General features: G+C 38.0%; 1 protein-coding gene and 1 long non-coding RNA gene across 9 annotated transcripts in view; one reads left to right on the top strand and one right to left on the bottom strand.

Moving 5' to 3' along the window:
* LOC105670434 (uncharacterized) overlaps positions 1-16,594 on the bottom strand; it is a 139,786-nt gene that overhangs the window by 69,021 nt on the left and 54,171 nt on the right. The gene's annotated exons all lie outside the window — the stretch shown is intronic.
* LOC105676912 (uncharacterized) overlaps positions 1-16,594 on the top strand; it is a 29,856-nt gene that overhangs the window by 1,645 nt on the left and 11,617 nt on the right. The window contains exons 2-5 of the mRNA XM_012375145.2: positions 6,123-6,431; positions 6,683-6,904; positions 7,438-7,658; positions 12,444-12,594. Coding sequence (XP_012230568.1) covers positions 6,123-6,431; positions 6,683-6,904; positions 7,438-7,658; positions 12,444-12,594 — 903 coding nt within the window. The remainder of the gene's footprint in view (positions 1-6,122; positions 6,432-6,682; positions 6,905-7,437; positions 7,659-12,443; positions 12,595-16,594) is intronic.

Raw genomic sequence — 16,594 nt, 5'->3', positions numbered from 1 at the left:
TATTAACTCATCAATAGTAATTAATAAGCGCTTTTTAAAGTGCATTTGGCGTCTCGTCTTCATTCGCATTATCATACTTAATAAATAGCATGCTTGTTGCATTTGTGTAAAAAATTTTCAAAATTCGATGTCGAGTTTTCCTCATTGAATATCGATTATGCACTTTATCGTCGATGTTTCATAAAGCATTTTACCTTGAATATTCAAGAGGCAACAAGCCGCTCATCGTGCTTCTATCAAAACAAACGTACGCCTCCAAGTCACATCTGCATGTTTCGTCACGCTTATGTATCGTTTTCGACCTTAATGAAACTTTATATAGTTTTTGGTAAAAAACACACAGATTGTTTGCGCATCTGCTCTAACGAACCGATCGGATTCTTTGCTTCTGTTCTTTTCGCGCGGCCGGCAGTATCGCAATTTCATAATTTTGCAGATAGAAGCGTTGACTCATTTTGTAAATTCCCAAAAAAACACTTTTCTCAAAATAACATTTGGTTACATATTTGTTCTATAACTTTGCTTGTTGATAAAACACTTGTCTCTTTAATATTTAAATATAGGATATTTTATAATATAAAAGTTATATATTGAAGCTACTCGAACACATTATTCGTTGATCAAACATTTTAGTATACTCGCATATTTTGTGCATTCAAAACTAAACTTATTTACTTAATTTACTCCACGTGTCTGCTATCAGGTCTGTTAGATTTAAATTAGAATACGTTTATGGAGGCAACAAATGTTTGCTTAAGCAAATGAAAGATTTTTGCGACGCATTTATTGTAATCGAAAAGATTATACTGTGGATAAGCCGAAACGCCGATAACATAGCTCGACGCCTTTAAAATAGTTGTATTTTAAACGTAATTACATGATAATATTACTCTTAGAAACACGTGTAAATTTTCAAAACACCGAATCGACAGCATAATGCATAGGCACACTCAACCGTTGCATTGAAAAATGCACGAGGAACATACACGAAACAATACATTCATGTATCAAATTATTGAACCAAAATTTGTCAATTTTGAAAGTAAGAATTGGCCACCTATTTTCCGTTCGAAGATGCAGCCAAAGACGCTTATAATTTAACCGAGAAATTTGTCTCGAGGAGACTCGGGGAAAGAACATCTGACACTTGTTCACACAACTCTTAATCAAGGCCCCGCGTAAATATTCATGATGATTTTTCGAGATTTCATATGAACGATGGCAGTACACTTTTGTGATTAACGAGCAAATACTCAGCCGCTCGTGAGAAAAACCTTGTTTCCTGAAACCTTGTTTTGTTAGTCGATTCATTGATTGACGGATATCCCCATTATCTGTTATCGTTTGCATTTCATATAACGCGATGCGTGTGCCATTGTACGATAGAAATTTGTTAAAAATAAACGTGAAAAACTTCATTGAAATGACAATCACGTTGTCCGTAGACAGAAGTTACGAAACTCGCGAATTGGAGACGTTCGCGGAAACATTGCAAGTCAAATGCGATTAATTGATGATTGAAAGAATTTCATTCCGCCATTGTTAATTCGTTGATAATGAAATGAACGACTCATTAATTCGGAATTCACTTAGCGTGAATGTAGAACGCGTCAACTCTCAAGTGTGACATTAAGAAATGACGTAGTTAATGCACTGAATCCGTTAAAGCGACAGATATTTCCACAAGTGGCTAAGCGTTGAATCAATCAATCTTCGTCATTAATCGAAGATTTTTATTATTGCACCGATTATCGCACATGCTCGTGCAATTTGTTATCACTTCTCTCTCAAATTTGTTGCGTATTGAAGGTTGTACAAACACCATCTGTTAGCATTCGCTATTTAAAGATGTATGTTGCATCCGCAAATTTGACGATAATTGAATATCATTACTCGAAAATAAATACGTTTTTCAATAACATTGTTGTCATTGCAGAAGAAATTGAGACTATTCTGAAGTGCTGATGGCTCTATTCTTGGACGTTTAAAACTTTGGTTTTTGCTCTTAAATTTGAATTATCCTGTTTTTTCTTCTATAATAAAATCAATTAATTTAATAATTAATTGCAATAATGGAGGCAGCAAATTATTCACTAATTATACAATGTTGTTATTCTTTGTCTTTGAAATACACATAGACATTCCATTGATTCAACTATCCTCAGTATACAAAAATTCTTAATACAATCAATTAACTATATAAAACGTAGATTGTCAATTTTGATAAAAACATTAACATGTTACTCAAAGAACTCCAAACATGAACTGAGCACAATTTGCGATTCATACTAAAATAATGTTGCATGTGTGCCTAGCTGTTCTAAATTATCTGTACTTTTTGACGGTGAAATCGCAATTTTTATCAAAATTGTCAATTTTTGTGTTTTATATAGTTAATTAATTGTATTAAGAATATCATAATATTTATATACTGAAAATAATCAATCGAAATGTCTATATGTATTTCAAAAACAATGTTATAAATATAAGAATTGTTGATATGAAATACCTAGTCACAGGCTCTTGGGCCATTTCGCATATTATCGAATTTTGAAATTGTGAGAACTTTTTATAATTTATTGATGTTTTCGTTTGGCATTATATTCATACTTCATCAACTGTCATTGCAGCACACGCAAAATTAATAGCAGGAAATCGTTGCGCGACGCTTATGATTTTTATTCTCACGCGTTCAACAAACAGGACATAGCTCTTTTTCGTGGACGATATGATGCATGGTCAATAACAACGCAGAAGTAATATATCACCAAATTGGCTCCACTTGTCAAAATATATCTGTCTGATCGAATGTCAACACAAATTATTGACGATTTCCTATTAAAATAGTGACCTATTTGAAATATTATTCAATGTTTTCCCGTTTTTCTCACATATTTCTAAATGCCACACTCATATGCAGTGAGTTTTAGTAAATTAATTGGAAAAAATTTTATTGAACGACGATTTTGCTAAAATATTTACCAAAAAAATCGAAAAATAAGTGGAATTTTTCAAAACAGCATGAGAATAATTTTAATTTTTAGCAGTCACATATAAGAGTGATCTAGCAGTGAAACTAGTTTCTCCTATTTGAAAAAGTAGATCACGAAAATACTGCATTTTCCACACTTTCACATCTCTTCTTTCTATGTCAAATATAAAACTATTTTTTAAGCAATTCTTTGTGAGTTATTCAAATGTGTTAAAACTTTCAAAATATCATAAAAGACGAGAATAAGAATAGTAGCAAGATAAATCTAAAATTTTATTTGGGTTTCAATTACTAAAAAAAGACATTTCGTGGCGCATTACAAAAGAGGAAAGATTCTGTAATACTAATAGCTTTATTTTCGTACGGTTGAAATTTTGATTTTTTCCCGAACTTTTTTCTTGAACCTGCGCTAAATCATCTATTTAATCTTTATTTGTAACTTATTACTTTTTTTATCATAAATTCAATACAAAGATTGCTTTAGTTGATTTATTATCTTCTATTTCTCATTTCTTTTCTTTGTATCGAATTTAACGCGTTACCCAAATAAAAAAATTACAGTTTTCATCAGCTGAATGTTTTTCTTTCTTATAATTATTATACATATTGCAATGTACATATTTTTTTTTTAATTCGTTTGCCTAAAAGCAAACAATAACTCACTCGCAATAAGCATCCTTCGGCGATTGGCAGAAAATTGCATTGTGCGCCGTTATCTATGGAAATGAGTAACAAATTCTCGCTGCCGGCACGTCTGCGCATGAATTATGTAGGAATGCGACTCGTACGAACGCATTACAGATTTATTCAAACAACGAGTAGCGGTTAATAGTTGTAGTTTATGCCCGTGATTCTTATCAACGCGGTGGAACCTTCAAGCCAGTGATTTACTTCGCAGGTTATCAACGCTTTCCTACTCATCGTTGTTTCACGCAAAATCGTTATACTATTTCTGTCCGTGCATTCTCGCGGTTTAAAAATTACCTGACAAAGAGTTAAACTTATATTCCATTACAGTTAATGTATATTAATTATTATCCATTTTTATATTTTGTTAAGAAATTTCTCTTTGTCAGAATTTCCTGCAAATTTAAGGAATCTAATAAATATTCTTGCTCCTTTACTTTTATATTTCGTATTAGAATTAAAAGATATTTATCCAAAAATAAATTGAGAAAACGTATGTAACGCGTCGTGCAAGATTTAAATTCGAAGACTCTGTATTTAACAAAATATAATGCTCAGACTTTTTCTAGAAAATGCATTGCGTACGCAAAGTTTATCAGTGCCGCGGCTAATTTAAAATTCTTCCTTGAAATATCCCGAGCCTATTTACAAAATTTCCAGAGAACTCTACGTCACTAAAAGATGTACAAAAGCCACTTGCACAATTGTCGCTATGCGAGCTGACTCGATCATTAATCGGCGCTCATTTTCGAGAGCCTGTCACGTCGAGTTCGCGCCAGGGGAGACGATGAAGGGGGAAAGATATTTTATCGTAGCTCGTCGGCAAGCAAAGCTGTGTCGAGCAATCACGTCTGTCCGACCTCGCGCGATTAGAATCTCGTCTCCTGATCTGTCCGTCTGCTCACTGCCGGGTCGCGCACGCACGATTTATAATTCATTTCGCCGGCCGACAACCGGCCCGGCCGGCCATTTGTGATTTCTTTCTCCCCGTCTGCCCTTCCGCGCTCTTTTTTTATTCCGCCGCGAATCTGATACACGTGAAACCGCGGCGACGACCGCCGACAACGCATTAAACGCCGACATGCACGCGTTAAACGCAGCGAACATAAACATCCTGTATTCATCAGTGCGAGAGATCGCCGCGCGATATGGAAAGCAGCGACAGTTTAAATAACCTCGACTGGGTGACTGTTATAAAAAAAATATTCAGTTTATAATCGCCGGTATTTCTGTTCTCTATTATCGAGCGCACAAGGATAGAGATTAGCATGAAATATGATGAGCGCATAATTTAGGAATCTCTCGACACTATTCGTATCGCGCAGCTCAATATGCACTTTCTGCGAGCAACGATTTTCTTGATTTTGATTCCGAAATGTATACCATAATTATCTTATATCACTTGGCACTCAATCAACTTTTAAATTGGCATGAATAAAAAAATATTGAATATGCGTTATTTTACTAAATAAATAATACATTTTTCTTGTTTGATATTTTGTCCTAATAAAATGATATTTCAAGATGTTCAGCATTATTATTTTAGCAAAATATTTTAGCTTAAATAATAAAAATAACGTAAGGTTAATTAGCGCCAAAATTCGAAACAGATTTTATTGCGTACATATTTTTACAGCCTCGTGATTTCGATCGCAAAATATTCTTCGTTTACGCGATCGACGAAACTTCGATCGAGTTGTTTCTAATCGGCGTCAATCAGATTTTACGCGTCACGAAAGAACCCGCTCTAAGGCTCCATGTATTATTCATCTTCATGTATTTCTCTGTTAACGGATATGTTTCATGTATATGATAAATACGTTCACGGAATGTGCACGTGTTTCTACGTATGTTTTCGAGCGGAATGTAGCTTGCAATTAACGTTTTTCTGGTTTATTTATCTTGTAGAGATTTCGCGATAATTTTTGACGTTAAATGGTACGAAGAGAGAACGACTGACAAACGCTGCGTGTAAATTCAAAATATTAATCTAGATAATGGAACGTAAAGTAGATATTACAAATAGCTAAATATAATTGTCAGAAATCATAAAAATAATATTCCCTATATTTGTGTAAGATTTATTATATCAAATTTTTCAGAAATATTTAAAAAATCAATATCATACGAAATAATTAAATAATCCCAAAAGATTCTTTTAACGATAACAAAACAGCTATTTTGCTTTAATAATTCTCTATTTAAATTTTTGTTGTTTATCTACATAATTTTAATCGATAAATATTTATACAATACTTGACTTTACTGCTTTCTTAATAATTTTTGGCTAAATTAATATTATACACGTATTAATAAATATTTGAAAAAATCGCGAGAAAATTTCGGTTATTTGAATGATTTTGCGCGATTGTTGCGTTTACGATTTATTTTCGTGTGTTCGTTATATGAATAATAAATCGTGCCTTTTATGCTCTCGTAATAGAAGCGGTACCTCGAACTTGGCACATGAAACCGGAACTTCACTGCAATCCCGTGGGAGTTCCGGTGGGCGCTTTGTCACCCCCGGCCACCCTCTCGCCACCCGGCAGCCCAAGCGTAATCACGCTACCATCTTCGCCTTGGAGCCCAGGTGTACCGGGAAGCAGTTCAAGCACCATCGCCTCCGCCAATGCACCTTCGGGCCTTTGTCAACCCGTTCCCGATCGCTTCAGCGCCTTCACCCTCGTTTCAAATTACAACCCCGATCTGAGATTGCAAAATCTACCGCTGAGCGGTAGCATTGCCGCGCGAGGTAAGTCACGCCGAGATTTGCGAATTTGCCGAAAGCGACGAAGGAACGGAAGATAGAATTACGGAATGCGCGGCGCGAATGAGAGAAAGAAATTTTAGATATATTCGTCTCTCTATCGCGAAGCCGCGAGGTTGATTATGTTTACATTTCGCCTAATCTTAAAATTATGATGACATAATCTCAAAGCAGTTTACAAATCCAACGACTGTTATCGCAAATTGTGCTCAACACGATTATCTTTATTCCACCAGACATGCGCTGCGGCTTAATGTACGGTGGCTACGGAGCATCTGGGAGCGCTTGGTGGGCCCGTCACATGGGCCTGCTGCTGCCACATTCTCTGCTCCCGTCGTCAAGAATCCTGTCCCAACAAACGACACCAGTTTCGAATTGTTCGCCCATTCATCCGGAACCTCTCAGTCCGGCGCGTCCCGGATCACCGCGAAGATGCACGCCGGAGAAAGCCAAGTTCGGTGAGAGATTTTATCCGAATTTTTTTCTCAAAACAATCTCCAGCGTTCGCATATTGACATTATTATGGTTATGTGATTTCAATAAATGCAGAAATACACGAGTGTGTTGGTTGAATAATGGAGCACTTTTTGTTTAATAACGATGAGTAAACGATAACTTTGACGAAGGTTTCTCTTTGTCTAGTTTCTCGGTGGTTTTTTTTTAAAGCGTTTCAAAGTGTCCCTTTGAAAAAATAGATCGGCTAACGAGCAATTATCGGTAAGTGGGTGCTATCGATCGGCCGGCGTTGTCACACGAGGCATCATTTATCGCTGTCGCTCGACTTTGCCACGCGGATACTAATTACTAGCAATTAATTTCTATCTTCTATCTGCATATATATATTTTTTTCAGAAATTTCACGCTTTCGCATTATTGTAAATAAACGATAAATTTATACAATGTTAAACAAAGTATTTAGCTAAATTTATGGTTGTGCGAGAATTGACGAGCGCTTTGGATGACGGAATGGACGGACGATTTCTCGTTTCAGAAGAAGAGGTGCCATTGAATCTCAGCACGAAGCCGAGCGACATTTCGTCGAGTATCGGCAACAGGAAAAGTGAAATCTGGTCGCCGGGTTCGGTGTGCGAGAGAGAGGCCAGGGAAACGAGAGCACCTTCCTCCAGGAGTCCATCCTCGACTCCTATAATTACGCGGCAAATTCATCATTCGCCGCTTACACCGCCCTCCTCGACGGAAAGGACCTTTCAAGTGAGTGTTAATATATCGCGTCTTTACCCTCATTCGCTTTGTCCTGTTTTTACAAAACTTTGATCCGCTAAAGTTGTTCATTCCGAGAACGGATGGCTCGTTACTCCGTGCTCGCTTTGTGCTAAATAATATCTAGGATAATCAAAGCGACTTAATTTATCGCGATTTTTAATATTGTGTATTAATTAAAATAACATTCTTTAAAGAAAACTGCTATCGAGTGCGCTTCGAAAAAAATTTTATCTCTCGCGTTAGCTTAGTCGATTTGGGAAAAAAAGAAGGAAACTCAACATATCGTTAATTTAATTTTTCGCGCGTAGCATCGAAAGAATCCTGTTACGCTGTAAAGACAAATTTTCATCGATGTGATTCTCACGTTAGAGTGTCATTGCGAGTCTCGTTGTCGCGAAAAGCGATCGATAGGTTTTCGAAGTAAGCAATCCATCAGCAAGAAACTCGCAAAGTTATGAACGTGCGTATTGCAAATTTACATAATGTATACAATGTCGATCTTACGAGATTAACAAACATTTGACTTTTATTGTCAGCCATGTTCCGAGCTCGTGAAAAAACTTCGATTTCCGTGGTTTCTTTCAACTGATCGAATAATACATTATCGGCATTAACGCATACTTAATGATAATCATTGGTCTCGTTTTAGCAACCCTCTTTTCTATTCTCTCCTCGATTTAAAGCTTTGACGCGGCCTGTTTAGTTAATTTTTTATAATCTAATACAATTGGAATTATACAGATACTGTAAATTGTGAATATCTAAAAGAAATATGACGCCAAGTTTTTCTTTAAAGATTAAATAGAAATACTCAGAACAGAATTCGTTTTATCAATCGTATTTTCAATCAATGCTTCGTAGATAAGTTGCCTAGTAGTAATTCTTCTATAAGCGAAGACAGAAGAACATTATTCTTGGCCGGATTAATAGTTTACGAGCGGAGCTTCTCAGAACGTGACAGCTTTCGAAAAAGGTCGCCGATGATCGATATGTGGAACGCAGTTTTTTTTACGAGCCAGGCGGGAAAATGCTTCTCGCCAATCTGATGGCCAGGTCACGTTGATTTTCTTGAAAATCGATATTTTTCTTCGAGCCATGCATATTTACCACAAACAAAGGAAGGGGTTTATTCAGGCGAAAGTCAACTACCGCGCGCATTATGCGATCTATTTATCTTCCAGCCACATTCACGTTTCACGACGGCGATTCGTAGTCGCAATTTTAAGTCACCGCGAGAGCAACTGATTTAACCGATGCCGTATATATTATAGTAAGCAGCAATATCCAAGCACATTTATGTCTCGCGATTCGTAATCACGTATTTAAATCGCTTAACAGCCGATTTAACTAATATCACAACATATCTAAGCAAATAAACGATGCCGCATTCTTTAGATAAGAGAAGAAACTACAAAATTTCGATGGCTCGTCAAAAGAGATGCCATCGTGCGGTATCATTTTCGGTGCAGCTGCTTTAAAAGGAACGTCATCAAATGAGACATCGTCATTAGCCGTTGCGCATCTGTTACAAGCGCGGCGTAATTAACATAACGAAGCAATCCAGACGGGCGAGTCGTTGTACACTTCGACTTTATCGCGTCGCGCGACATTTCCTCGAGAGGCGCGCGCGAGCTTTTACATACGTATCGAGTGAAAACCGGTCGATCTCCGTTGCAGAAAAAAAAGAGAAGAGTCGCGCCGGCGAGTGTCACGCGATACGAATTTCTTCGGGGCGCGTAAGTACCCTTAAGTGCGCCGGGGCGAAAAAACGGGTCAAACGTTTGTGACGAATATCGGACCGCGACGAGAGACCGCGCAGCAATTACGCGTGATTGAATGTAGGTAGAGAAACTCACCTCGCCGTGGTTTTACATGACGTCCGCAACACGTAACCCGCCGACATATTAGGATATGTGGGCCGCGCACACACGTAAGCGCACGCGCGCGCACACGCGGCGCCCGAGCGCGAGATTTTGGCGCAGCAATGACATTAAACTCTCGATACTCGGCTCTTAATCGTTTCAATTTATCGATCTTTCACTAACTACTTAACTTTGAATTATGATTTCGGAATAGAATTAGTGTTTTGCAATGACAAGAATTATCAGCCTTGAAATTAAAGGATAATTGGATTTTTGGACTTATTTCTAAACATATCGTAGAGCAGTTTATATCTTCTTGCTGTACGTCACTTTTGCCGTTTATCAGCGCTTTTCGTCAAGTCACTTCCCAAGTTTTAAATGTAAAGACCGTTGCGGTTGAAAACTTTATCCTGCTAAGAAACTAGGATTGTGGTAGGCAGAAGGCTATTTTTCTCGGGCAATTATCGCGACAGTTTCGCGATGTTCCGGTCTTTTGCTACATTTCTCGATCTGTGGGAAAGCCGTAGCCTCCTTTATTTAATTCGCGCCTTCGTCGTCGACGACGTCCGACAGATGTTTCCAACGGCGATCGCGCGGGAGAAAAAGGGCTGGACAAAAGAGCGGCGCGAATGATTAACGGTAATTACACGATTTCGAGTGCCGCGAGGAGATGCACTCGCGAGGAGTGCAGAAAACTGTAAGGCCGAGAGGACGAGGCCGGCTCGGACTCTGCCGCGGCTTTGTTTCCCGAGCCGTACCGGAAGCAGACGCTTTCGTGCGGCGACAATGGCGGGGCCGCCTCGTCGTTTCCGCGTCATCGTTTCGCCTTCCTTCCCACAATCCGTCGTTTCTTTCGCGATTCTTTAACAGGCGTTCCGGCGGTGCTTATTAACGAAAACCCCACCCCTGCGCTTTCTTTTCCATCGAATTCGCGAGCGGGACGATGTCTCACCGTTAGCCGTTTCGGGAGCATCTTGCCAGATGGATGACGGGGGCGATTAAGGGTGGCAACTGTTGTGCGGAGTCGTTATTGTCGTGACCGGCGTAATACGGCGTAGATTATGTTGCTTTAATTACAGTTAAGTGGTAGGGCTTTGAATATATTGCTTTGTCTTGCCCCATCCGGAATTTTTACGTTGCGTGTACGTGTCCAGCCGTTGGCCGGAATGTCTGGTGCGTGTATACAATACAAAAAAAAAAAAAAAAAAAAAAAAAATTTGAAATCTTTATATATTAAAATAGTTGAATCGCGTGTTGAAGTGGCATAAAGTTAAATTCGAGTTTTAGCATTCAAAATTATTTTCCTCAAATATATTTTTACACATTTAGCAACGAAAAGTAATTTTAATCACCTGTTAAGTACTGCGTTTGCAACGTTGACAATTTCGCAGAAGAGCAGTTACGATATTATGAGTATTTTCTAGCGAAAAACACAAATTTTTTTATACAATCCAATTTCATATTGAAATTATTTTGAGCGCAGTTTTCAATTCAGAATCGCGAATAAAGATGGCTTATTTGACAATTATAACCTATTTCATCGTTCGATCATTTCTTATTTAATCTGTGTTGCCATTTTGAAATCCATACTATAGACGATTTGAATATAACGTCGCGATAAAAACCGTCCTAGAAATCGACTTGCGCCAACCTGTGCTTCTCACTGGAAAGAAACCTCGTAATCGCGAGTGGCCAACACAGTCATCCATCGATCACACCTTCGATCCCGTCAGCATTCCGTGCAATGCAAATTGAGATTCGCACGCGGCGGGTTTTGCCAAAGGAGTCGAGTGTCGCGTGAAGATAGGTCGCTTCTTTCCCATATTGATCGCAGCGCAGCATGAATCATGCGTACTTGCACTCGCGTAGCCGCGCGCGGGCGCGCGCGCGCGCGATAATATTCCGCGGTTGGCATATTCATATGCCATATATATTGTCAGCCGGGACACGCATCGAACCGCACCGCCGGGGCATTGTGACGACTGGCGCCCGTGTGACAATGAACCAGAAGAGAGAGAAGAGCGAGAAGGAGAGAGAAGGAGATACACGCGACGCTCTGTGAACACAGGTGCGCCTGGCGTCCCGGCGCCCAGGAGCGAACGCCTTCCGTCTCCCTCAATCGTCCGCTTTTATTCCCTTCTTGCGCGTCCGCGCGGTTGGAAAGTGAAAGACTTTATGGCGTTGGAGAAGTCGTGCCGCGAAGACTTCGAATGTAGTGTGTTTTACGGCGATTACAATAATTATTATAACTATAAGAGAGAATACAAGTTCCGTAAGCGGACTTAAAAGAAGATAGAGCTCTAATTTATTATTACGCGATATGTTGAGTTTCACTCATTTGTCCCGTGTATAATATGTAGAATGTAGTAAATGTCCTTAGTTTAAAATTGATACGATAATTAAAATAATTGTCGATGCAGTTTATTAATAAATTCTGAAATAATTATTAGCATGCAATGTGATGCGAACAGTACGATATGCAGATTCTGCGATCGCAAGGTCGCGAAGGTATAACTGCAGAAAAAAATTTTTCTTGAGAGGGACGCAATCAATATCGCGTGCGATGCACGGAGACATGAGCTGTCCAGAAGAAATTGATAAATTAGCTACTTAGCGGCTCAACAGTTAGACGATAGTGATTTGTCAGCAAAGGAAATTCCTATTAATAGCATAATGGAAATCTATAAAAACTTACTTTGAAATACGCGATTTAACATAAATATTCTATCAATATTATTTTTATAGAGCGATCTAAATTCCAACAAAATATGTGTAAGTCGAGCTCTCAACGCTCTGTACGTTTAGTTGGTTTGCAAACACTTGCAAAAATTATTGGGTATCTCTCAAATATGTGTCTTTGCTAAACAGACAAGATATTAAGGTAAACCGCTTGCTTTGTTTGTCACAATAGTGTAAGCAGTGCGGTAAAGCCTTCAAACGGTCAAGCACACTCAGCACTCATCTGCTGATCCATTCTGACACGAGGCCCTATCCCTGTCAATATTGTGGCAAAAGGTTTCATCAGAAGTCGGACATGAAGAAACATACCTACATTCACACCGGTGAGTTTTTTACAGTTGAATTTATCGATGTGTTGATCAATTTATGCGCGTTACTTTGGTTATTAAAATTTTATTCGCAAGCGTTTTATTTTTCATTGAAATATTGATGAAATATTTCCATTATTAGTTTCATTATTGAAATACGAGATATAAAAATCTTGTAAATCTGAAATGAAATAATAGATTAATCTATTTACTTATTTATTAAAATATTCGCATATAGTATTTTATTGCGAGAACACATTCTTGTTTCGTCGCTTGCGCATCGATAAGAATAAATTTATAAAAATCCTAGCGTACACTTGTGCGCTACTTCATAAATGTATTACGTCGCTTTCCACAATGTCGTGTACATTTACATATGCGCAGAAAGCAGGAAAAAAGTCATCGTTGCATGCATTAATATTTGGCAAGTCAATGTTATAATTTATATTATCAAGAGAAATATATCTACCGTATAACTTAACCTCAACGTTTATTTAACCACTTCAGTGGTAGACTTTTCCGAAGGTTTTGTGCCAAAAGTGGTAAGTCAAAAGTTAAATATCGAAAAGTGATGAAACACGGGTTCAAAAAGTTTTCGAAAAAGCTACTTTTCGGAATGGATGTGGATTGTCCTCTACGCCTTGGAAGGGGGGGGGGGATAGAATAGGGGTGGAAAATATTAATGGCACTATGGGTCGAGTGGAAACTCATTTGAAAAGGCTTTTCAAGACGAGAACAATGATTTTTGAAAATGTTTACTACGACCTTCCAGTCAAAAGTTATGATCGTGTAAACCAAAATGTGGGGAGTCGTTAAAATATTTAACCAGCTAATGATGGAAGTAAAAAAGAATTCTTTATTTCGACATTTCAAAAAAGCTTTCGTACACTAAGTACTATGCGAATATGTTGGAAATTATTGATTTAAACAATTAACAGTCGCCATATTGGATCCGCCATTTTGAATTTTGCAATTTTGACATCAGATCGAATTCAGTAGCCCAAAAAACCTTAGGACGCCAAATTTTATGCAAATCTGTTGAAAATTATTGGAGTTCTTTAAAAATGTACATATATGATACATTATCACGTTTGGCACTTTTTTTTATACATGTATGATGCATTATCACTCAACTGGTTAATTAAACGGCCGTAAAAATTATTAGATATGAGATTCGATTTTTGTTCGATCACTTTCTCTAAAGAGAGAATCATATCGCCCTAACCGGACGAGGCGAGCGACCGTATAACAAAGTTTCGGCATACGTGAGCGTTGCGTGAGCATCGATAATTGCAATTGTCGATAACAAGCCTCTACTTGTATATCTAATTTTTACGTTGCGGCTATACTCTCGCAGCCCAAGTTTTGTCTTCTGAATTACAGCTTGTCGCGTGTTCTCCCTTAAACTTCTTTCTCCACGGTCTTTGACCAAATGTTGCTGCTACATACCACCGATCGATAGTTACAATTGTTGGTAACGAGCTCTGTCTTTAGTCTCTATACCCAAACGGAAGATGCAAAGCGAAATGGTTAAAAATAGTCTCAATAACAGGGCATACGTCAAACGATTGAAATAACCGATTCCCGATATTACATTCTTTATCGTCAATGCGCCCGATAACGATGTATTTTTTCGAGCAAGTGTTTGAAAACAAATCATAGAAATAATTCGAAATTATATAATTTTAATTGCTACAACTGTGTTCGTGAAATTGATCATTCTCACCCCGAATTTAACATCGGTATTCTTTTATATTTCGTCATGCATCTCGAAACGCATACTATTCTTCGCGATGCCTGGAACAAAAGACGCGCGACTCTTCGGCGGGTAGTTTCCGAATTATTTATGAAGGCAGTCTTGTTGCCATCGCGGTAGGTCCCTTTGTACATTATTCAGACCATTGATGTTCTGTGATCGGCGAAATGTTCGAGTACAGGTTACCGTGGGACAAAAAACGGAAAGATCTGGTCTTTAGTTGTCGAGAAATGACGAATGAGATTTGGGAAAATGTGAGTCTCCATAATTTTACGCGTACAAAATACATTTATCTTATTTTATTAATATTTAAATAAGCCTTGTCAGCCTCTCAAAGATTTCGGAAATAATCGCGCGCAGAAGTAAAAAATAATTTTCGTAAATTTATGAAATAAAACGGACATGATATTCAAATAGAACTAAACCAATCAATCATCGTATTCGCAATACGACTTTTAGCGAATTATATGTTTATTATAAAACAATGAAAAATATTTCACAAATATTTCAATGAATCAAAATGCTTGCAAACATCGAGTAATCTTACCAAACATATTGTAAATCGCAACTTTCTTAATTAATACTTCATCGTTAATATTGCTCGAGTCATTAAGCGTAATAAGCCTCGTGCATAATTCGCGGAGTGCGAGTTGCAAAAAATTGCATTTGCTTGATGCGTATTACTCCGTAAATGAGATTGCGTTGTAATGCGTATTCATGCGATTCAAAACAGAGAGATATCGCACTTTGTGACCGCACCTTTATATCGACGCACGCATTTAAACGCGGTGCATCTTCAATAGGGTGTCCCCACGAATGTCACACCCACGTCTCTTTGCGGCTGACCCTTTTCGCATATAAAAGAATCACGCAGAGGACGTATACGCGATGTCGAGAATCGATATCGCGCCATCGTGCACTTTAAATAGAGAATGGTGAAATGAAATATAAATAGTAGCATAAATCTCTAGCTTTTCCCGCTAGCTGTACGTTTCCTTAATATAAAGCTTCTTCTGCTTAATAAATCTCAAAAAAAAAAAAAATCTTTTATCTTACAACGTTTATACTTTACTCTTTTTTCGTTAAGAAGAGTCATTAGCATATTATTTAATTTCAATATTACTGCTTGACACACAAATACTGCTGCGAATGATAAGAAGAACATCACCTGTTAACATATAAACACTGAACGGCGCCATCGTGAAAACATTTTTTGTTGTTTCAATTTTCGCCGATGGCGACGACAATTATCTGTTTTTTACAATATAAACCAGAAAAAATGGATTGGCATGCAATCAGATTAGCTTCGGATTTGATTCATTCGAGGTTTGTGTGCCGCGAGAGACCCAAACAAACACGCACATTGCCCACAATAAATATATCGGCAGATCATCAGGCTGTTTCGTATGGAAATCGTGTCTCGTCACGCACATACAAACGGTTATTTTTCTTCCTTTCGCCAGAATCGCCCGAAGCAGATATTTGCTCGCCACAACAAATAGCGAAATTTGTTTGTAGCCGTCATCAACGTAACTACCGCAAAATTACAGTTGCACGGTTAATTTTCCCATTAAATTGTAATTATGGGAACATGTATATATTCAAAGATATATATTATATCTTAAATATAACATTTTACATTTACATTTCCCAAATTGACGACATTGATAAGCAAAATGAGATAATTCGGGTCCACGTCACATTTTGTAACATAGAATAAAATGGCAACACTGATTCGACATGTTTACGTGAAATTTAGCGCTGCGTAAAAATCAAATCTTTGCGAATGCAACGCAAGATTATATTAATTCGATGAATAATTCACAACGTTGAGGGCAGAGCTGGTCATTCGTGCGTAAACTATAATAAAACTTTCTATGCGTAAACTATAATAAAGTATTCTATGCTGCACGCAAACTATAATAAAATATTCTATGTCTACGCACAGTCTAGATATCTAACGTGTCGTTTCTGCGCGAACAATAATCTATAAAATGTATCTACACATTTTTGTCAAGTATTTGTCGAAAATATTTTCAACTGAAGGGAAGCCTCTTCGAAAGAGAGCGGCGTTAACTGACCAACCTCGGTACAAATTGCGGGTCCCACAACCCGGTTTTTCTTAAGCGAACTAACCCGTAACGAAAGCGGGACATAAAAGGAAGCGTCGATCGGAAGCGATAGGGACACGTTTTAATGGCGATTTAATCAGCTGCCGCCACCACGTTTTCTCCGCGTGGAAACGACCGGAAGGAGCGC

The sequence above is a fragment of the Linepithema humile genome, chromosome 6 (genome assembly GCF_040581485.1).
Source record: "Linepithema humile isolate Giens D197 chromosome 6, Lhum_UNIL_v1.0, whole genome shotgun sequence".
Taxonomy (NCBI): domain Eukaryota; kingdom Metazoa; phylum Arthropoda; class Insecta; order Hymenoptera; family Formicidae; genus Linepithema; species Linepithema humile.
This window is presented reverse-complemented; position numbering and strand designations above follow the sequence as displayed.